The following is an 8105-nucleotide window of genomic DNA, read 5'->3' as shown; positions in this document are numbered from 1 at the left end:
CAAATCCTGAAACGACTTTGTGCAATCTCTTTTAAATTTACAGTCCCTCCAGCCATGCTTTAATGCTTTGTGCATGCATTTAATTATGTCATGAAGACAATTAAACATACTAATTAATATGCATGAACGTCACACACATAATTATATGCATGGTAATTCCGCCCCAGGTCACAATCTTCACGAACATAAGACACTACTGCATCTCTGTATTGGAGCTTGTAAACCTATATTATTATTAGAGAGTTCGTTAATTTATAGAAATACAAAATCATACCTCTGGGATGAGGTAATTTGTGCAGATTGTGACATGTATTTGCCTAGCCTGTTGAATTTGGCAATAGGTTGCAACACAATAGTGAGCTCATAAGAGGTTTGCAAGACCCAACAGGATACAATGCACATGCACTGCTTCCTCAGCTGCTCCTCCGTCATTTCGATCATTCGTGCTGTAGCTATACCCAAGTACTTTGATTTGCATCACTGACGGAACGCAACATTATTATTATTATTCAAGCTTTACAGTCACAGTGTGAGGTGATGATATAAAAGAAATGGCTTGGAAAATTGTGACTGACAGACGTCATGATGCCCCTGAGTATATTTAATGGGGACAAAATTAAGATCGAGATGGATAAATTGATAACACTATAGCTATAGTTCTGGTAAGTTCTTATGCAGTTCGCGACACATCTGTTACAGGGGACTGAATTTGAGGACCGAAGTGGTTTTCTGTGAAGTGCATGACGAGTTAGGTGATACGAAGTAGGTAGATCTAGGTAGTGGGCAGATCGAGCATTCCAAAGCCTTACTATATGGTTGAAATAGAAGTAACGGGTGGTATTGTAGTGCGATACATTGTGTACAAGTTTGTTAAGTTATCGAAAGTTTCCAGGTCACCATGAATCATCAGAATGCACAAACGTCAATGTCTTTGTTTGGATATGTTGCAGCGAGCAGGGAAGAAGGCTGTACGCATGTATTATAGTCAACGTTACGAGCATTACCATCAAGTCCATAACGGAAGGCAGTATAATTCCATATTACTATAGATTATGAATGTGTTGCGAGCATTAAACATAATTATGTGAGGGTTGATCAATTTGCAACAATAAAATCACAAAACCTAAATTATTACTAGCAAATACACCTGATCCTTGCCAAAACGCAATAGTTAGATCACAAGGGGTAAATTTTCTGCTGATTTAATTGGCTTATTCGTAACTTTAGGTTATTCACCAATATTCTATTCTATATTCTACGATATACTGTATAGCTAGCGGGAAATTTTCGTGATATGCAAAATTTTGCGTTTTTCGAGGGCAGAGAAGTAACGGGGAAATTAAAACCGGCATAAACTCCCACACACTGGTATTTTACATTGGTGGGTGGCATTCAACCGCGAATATTAGAACCCACGAGCAATTCTGCTGAGGGCTCTGAAGCCAAATAGTGAAAATTTGCACACGCGAACATTTCTCGCTATAAGGTACCTAGTCTGTGTAAGTGTGTGTGCATGTGGACACAAAAATGAGCTGTAGCAAACTATAATTATACATGCACTTTAATCATGAACTGCTTTAACTGCTGATGATTGAGACTGTCCATACTTATTGTTGAAACTTGTAGGCGATCTTCTACGGCGACAAAAATAACTATAATCGTTGCTTTATAGATTCACGATCGTTCCCAATTCACGATCATTCCCCGTAATCATAAAGACATTACGATAAAAAGTTACTGTATCCGTTTTTCCGCTTTGAAGCTCAACCAACGCACGGGGTGAATGATCTATGAGCATCTTGTTTGTGCAAGGTCTCATGCTCAGTATAAACTCTCACTATTTCAGCTCTCTGACTGAGTAGGGCCACCTCAATAATTATATATACCGGCCATTTAGTTTAGCACAGATTGCTAGCTAGATTTTTACTGCACAAAACTCGCCCTGCATGAAATGCGGCCACTCGCTATTCCATATATATATACTGGCCATGCAGTATATTGACTGTCCCAAACTAGGTTATTAATGTTTATTACGGCCGGATATGACGTTTGGGTGTGGTTTGGCAGGATTACACTTAAATAGAAACCGCAAAATTAGTCATTAGATCTGAGGTAGGGTTGCTTTTTTAGCCGCGGCTATTTTATGAAATACGGCCACCTTGATATTCTGGCAAAGCTGTACAAGGGTGGCTGGATTAACGAGAGTCTAGTATTACTGTATGCCTCTGCACAAAGATGTCTACATTGCTTATACAGTATTGTTTAATGCATAGACAGACCTATTGGCAAACCAGTGTTGTATGATTTGGTATATAGACAGGGAGATGCTTCTATATATACCCAGTTGTATTCAACCTCCTCATTGTCAACCGCACATGCACTCTGTCCTCATTTTGACTTTATCTTGTCTCAAAGAGTGCGATGAGATCTTTCATCCTGCATGTACATGAAAGCCATTATATATACTGAGCCAGAAGAGGAACCGAATATATGCATCTCTTAATAAGTACATATTATAATTGTACATGCATTGCATGCGTATAATAGTTATCATTCTTATACTTTTATGCATGCATGGTTGCCATTATAAGTATATATACTGCCCTTTGCAGCTCACTTGGAAGTTTTGGGCAACTAGTAAATTGCAAAAAACCACTTGAGATAAGTGTAACATGCAGTTTATATACATTTGTAAGTAAACCATAATACATTTAATATATTATAGAGCAAGGAACAATGAAAGTTAAAATTTTAGATTTTATAGACCAGATCTTTATGCTTTTGTTGTTGTAGTTTTTACGTTATTTGGCTTAGCTTATGTCAGCTCACGTGAAGTTTAGGCAATAGTATATATTACACTTAAGGTATATAAGCGTATAACAGTTTTTACAGCTAAATCACAACTTGGATCTCTATCTGTAGGTACAAAGTTCAAATTTTGAAGCCCCAATTCAGTCCATTCATGCTGTCTTGATCATACAGAGTATAGCTTTAATGTAGATTCTGTAGTAATTACCCCAGTGAGCTTCTTTCTGATTTCACTGAGGTGCAAGTAATCGCATGAACTAGTAGATATTCGTCATGTTTGTGGAAAGTATGGGCTCTAGGGGTAGCTTGATTACGACATACACTGCCTGGTCGTTTAAAACTATATATATAAAATTGTTGACCGTGAAACAGCCTAATGCTGAACCAGTCTCCTGCAAATCTCTGCCACATAATACGCCACTTAACTCCTCTTGATAAGGATTAGTTTTTACCAGCCATGCACCCTTTCTACCACCCCCATAAACTCGGAACCCATATATATCACTTATCGCTTTGAATGACAGATGACGTACCAAAGTCAGAGAATATGTGTAGTAACTGCATGCTCAAACACAACAGCTATGTATTTAGAATACAGCGAGCAAAGCTACAAGTACAAGTAACGTGAGCCGTTCTTATAAGATGACACTATAGTGTCACGCACACAGCATTTCAATTATATGAGTGCGTAGCCTCGAGACCAGGCCGATTAATCTGCCTGGTCTCGAGGCTAATGAGTGCGAAGCTCTTCATTTTTTGATTGGCACAACATGCGCATGCCAAATGGAGGTAGCATCACCTGAGATGATACTCCCCCACACCGAATGGGGTGATTTTCATAGAGCTAGAGCTAGAGACCAGGTACGTACCAGTACCAGTGAGTGATCGTGACTCGACTGAGGATGCAGTATAATTATAAGTCACTCTGAAAGTTAGATCTAAATCCAGAGATGGTGAGTGACTTGTATTACATGTCTATGTATTCCTGATTCCATTCAGTTGGCCAGTTTTTGTACAGTATTAAACGATATCTTAATATCTTTCCAGTCATTATTAATGGAAGCTTGCGAGACGGGTGATGTGGGTGTGGTTCAGTTGGCACTAGAAGGAGGGGCAGATCCAAACCAGGCAGATGAGGTGAGGATCAATGCATGTGTGGTACTGGTGTAGTGGTATCACATGATGCTCTGAATGACAGGTTTATTATAGGATAGACTCGCGAGCTGTCTGTTACACGGCAAACAGTAGACTGAGCAAACTCGGTGTAAAATCTTGTGTGGGACAGCATATCAGATAAGATTCTAAGTGGCTGTGGCTTTCTTAACGTCAGTCTACTCAGGGTGTCATACAGGGGGGAAAGGGGGGATATCCCCCCTAGCTCCAATTTCCCCCCCCCTTTCAATTATGACTGAGTGTCCATAGCTGGGTATTGAAATAACAGTTGACCTTTTTTTAGCAACATTTTCAGGTTACTTTTCTCATTTCCCCCCTCTACTTCAAAATCCTGTATGACACCCTGCTACTGTACATAATGCTTAGATTAATGGCTATAGACTACATGTACACTAAAAATAGCTACACAAAATATCTCCTAGTGCTCTATCAGTACGTACTATACTATAGGTAGTCTAGTCGACAACTTGCATGCTAATGCCTATATATGGCTATGGTGGTGAGCATCACGTGCATTCATGCATTCAACGTCACTATCAATCTTGTAGTCACTATCAATCTTGTGGTAACCGCATGCGGTCTAGCCACTTGAGTTGTCACAAACATTGTGGCAAATGTTACTGTGTTTTGCAAGTTGGTTGGCATTGTGCACAGTAAATGGGCGTTGTCTATAGTACTACTGAGTCTGTAGTAAAGTGAATGTGTCTACTGTACTGATTCAGCAAAAAAAATTAATTTGCTAACTTAGTTAGCTAAGCTGTTAGTGTATATGCACATGTAGTACTCTGTTGACTTGCTATACCTCTGTTGTGAGCCAGTATGGCATTTGTTTTAGTTATAGAAGTGCACAAAAAGAACAGGTAGAAATTTAGAGAACATAAAGCCTGGAAAGTTATGAGTCAGCATATTTCTGATTAGATCTACGGTAGTAACCACAGTAGTACACAGGCAACGCCCATTTACTGTGCACAAACTTGCAAAACACAGTACACGAGTCTCTACACGGGGTTTGACGGAGTTTCCCGTCTCATTTTCTTGTGCTGGCTTGCGAGTCTAAAGACTGGGACCTTTAATTACTATGCATATATATGCTTGATCAAAGTCCGCGGCTACTAAATGTTTCATTTTACTGATTCGAGAGAGGCCATTGTTCAAGAGAGGCCCCAGTTATAAGGGCGTACTAGTATCTAGTATATAAAAGAAGAGCGGGCATGCAACAGCATAATTCTAATGTGGGCGGATGAATGTGCATGAAGTGCTAAAAATACAAATTTCTATTTTTAGCAATTCAATCAAATTCACATATTCAACCGCCCACATTTGAATTCTGCTAGCTACGCCGGTGTTGACTTGCATGCCCTCTCTTTTATAATTCAACAACCGTCATGAAAAGTTCTTTTTACCTGCACAAACTCGAACTCTGCCATGAGAAAGTCTTTCAAAAGCCAACAAGTTGCTACCTAGCTAGCTGCTACCGTAGATACCACTATCAATATGGTTGCCATGTGCAGAGACATAGCCTCAAAGTTCGCTGAGGTTACAATTTGAGAGCGGCACTGAAAATGGGCCGGCTGTAGAGAGGTTACTATTTGGTTGCGGCCTCTGAATCAGCTATTACGCAGCCACGCACACGTTTTTTGTGTTCAGTTTATAGCTACTTACCCTAAAACAGTTGCCTAATTCTTGTTATAGTAGGCAGTTCTAAGGCTTATGCAGACATTTCCTCTAGAGGGAGCGTTGTGTTCTATGTTATTAAAATATAAATGTAAGCTGTAAGACTGTTTTGCAAAATCTCACCTTTGGCCGAATGAATGGCTCCCTCCGGGAGGAAACGTCTGCATAAACTGCCTACTACACTAAAAATAGTCCTATTCATTTAAGAGCCTGGAATTTCCGAACGCCCACTAATTATTACTTCCGATATACTTGCACGAAGTGTAGTGTATTTGCCTCATCCCAAACATGCGTGAATGCTCCTTGTATATAGTAATGTATATATTCACTCTAATACAGGACAACGTGACAGCTCTCCACGCAGCCAGTAGCAATGGACATGATGAGGTGGTGAGGGTCCTCTTAGCAGCCAAGGCTACAGTCAATACTCAAGACAAGGTCAGTTACAGTAATTGATTTCAGTGCCAATGAATACTTCTGAGTGACGCACCTTTTAGAACCCAAAACATTCGTACCAATGCGTTTAAAATAGTCATGGCGGCGCTTATATGGTTTGTTTCTCATGCAGCTAAGATGCGCGTATTAGCGTAGGCCAATAACTTAAGGATTGCCTTGACTAATAAGCGCCACATGTAATTCAGATTTTCACCTCAAAAATTGCTTTGAGTCTGACTGGCACTGTAAGTATACGGTGTGTGTTTTGTTTACACTGGCCAACACTAGTTGTATAACCATAGATTGAAAAGGTAAAGGATTTGAAACGACCGCTTCTATGTGTAGACGCATTGTTAGAAATAATTGTTATTGACTGTATGGTCAAATGTCATTTGTGCCTGGTCATACTGAGCGGAAACATGCTGGAATGCATGGTCATTCTAATTAAACGTCCGGTCAATGACTGATGGCAGTGAGTAATTTCTAACACTGTAAACGGTTGAAACACTCCACGGTTATGATTTAGCGATCGCGCAGTTAGCTCTGCAGTAGAACGCTAGCTATTGGCAGCTGCAACCTTGCACTGTTTCGTGGTTTACCGTGCATGAGGCTAGCCACTCTCCACTAGCAATCACTTAGAGAAGTAAGTTTACATCACTGACAAGCTCTAAGTCCTTTGTATTTACTCTTGAATTAATTACTCCATGTCAACTTTTCTCTCTCCCTGCTGTGAAGCCAAAACAGTGAAGGATATTGCTTGACTTGGTTATTATGTATCTAAATGCTATATATAGAATGGTCATGCTATGGATAAGCTGTACTGTATATAGTCCTTCAAACTGGCTTAGTACTTTTAGACACACCACAGGCCTTGACCTCCCACGACTTCATAGAAAGGGCTATTTCTTCTTGTACAGCATTTTATAGTCAACCTTTTATAGCTAGATTCTATTTACTTTTTAGAATAATTAACATCAATTTCACAATTTCTCTGTACAGCACATTGTGTGGCAGTCAAGACAGGTATTGAGGATGCTGACTATAAATACCGTATATGCTCGATCAGAGGCCGCTCTTGTATAAGGCCGCACTCAAATAGTAGCCTCCCTTGCTAGCAAAATGAAACATTTAGTAACCGCTCTTAAATAGTAGCCTCAGTGAACTTTGGAACTTTGGCTCTAGCATTTCTGCACGTGGCAGCCAAAAAAATTATAACTAGCAGCTAGCTATATGTACGTAGCTACAAGTAGCAGCTTGTTAGTGCTTCACAAAGAGTTTCTCACGGCAGAGTTCAAGTTTATGCAGCAGGTGAAAACAACTTTTGAGGACAAACTAAATTATCTGGAGTGAACAGTGGCCTCTCTTGAATTGTAGCCTCCTCTTCCAGCAAAATGAAACATTTAGTATCCGCGGCTCCTGATTAAGCATATACGGTATAATCCTTTGTAGTTTTAGCCACACCATATAACGCGGAGTGTTTCACGTAAACATTTTCGTGTCTAATCCCTCTACATGTATCTATATCTATGGTATAACATACTACTGCTCATGTACTACATGTACAGTCGGGAGAGTCCCCTCTCTGGTCAGCCAGTCGCCATGGTCACCTAAAATGTGTGGAACTTCTAATCAATGCTGGAGCCAATGTTGATATACAAGATGAGGTGAGTGTATCTAGCTGTACACAACTCTTAATTATTCATACCACTGTTTTCAAAGGCTTATGCAGACATTTCCTCTAGAGTGGGCGTTGTGTTCTATGTTATTATGCCTCGGTGCGCATGCGCAAGCGAGGTATACGGTAGTGTGTTTGTGTGTCTGTGTGTCTGTGTGTGTGTGTGTGTGTAGACCGCTACAGCTGCTCAAGGATGAATCAAGTGCAAGTAAGAGTTTCTATAGGCTTCTAGTCATGTTTACTTGGATTTTAATTCGTGGATGTGCAAAATAATGCTTCGTTCTCGAGTTATGCCTAGTTTTGCTTACTTGGAATGCTATTGCAGCCTTTTCAGAAGAGT

The 8105-nt window shown here is 40.0% G+C and overlaps 2 protein-coding genes across 4 annotated transcripts in view; one reads left to right on the top strand and one right to left on the bottom strand.

Moving 5' to 3' along the window:
- The window catches only part of LOC135339653 (serine/threonine-protein phosphatase 6 regulatory ankyrin repeat subunit B-like), a 95173-nt gene that overhangs the window by 39574 nt on the left and 47494 nt on the right, over positions 1-8105 (top strand). For all 3 annotated transcript variants that reach the window (XM_064535870.1, XM_064535869.1, XM_064535868.1), the window contains 2 exons: positions 5995-6093; positions 7656-7754. In XM_064535870.1, coding sequence (XP_064391940.1) covers positions 5995-6093; positions 7656-7754 — 198 coding nt within the window. The remainder of the gene's footprint in view (positions 1-5994; positions 6094-7655; positions 7755-8105) is intronic.
- LOC135339733 (triple specificity protein phosphatase PtpB-like) overlaps positions 1-8105 on the bottom strand; it is an 87886-nt gene that overhangs the window by 75067 nt on the left and 4714 nt on the right. The window lies entirely within an intron of this gene.

Source organism: Halichondria panicea, chromosome 8 (genome assembly GCF_963675165.1).
Source record: "Halichondria panicea chromosome 8, odHalPani1.1, whole genome shotgun sequence".
Lineage (NCBI taxonomy): Eukaryota > Metazoa > Porifera > Demospongiae > Suberitida > Halichondriidae > Halichondria > Halichondria panicea.
This window is presented reverse-complemented; position numbering and strand designations above follow the sequence as displayed.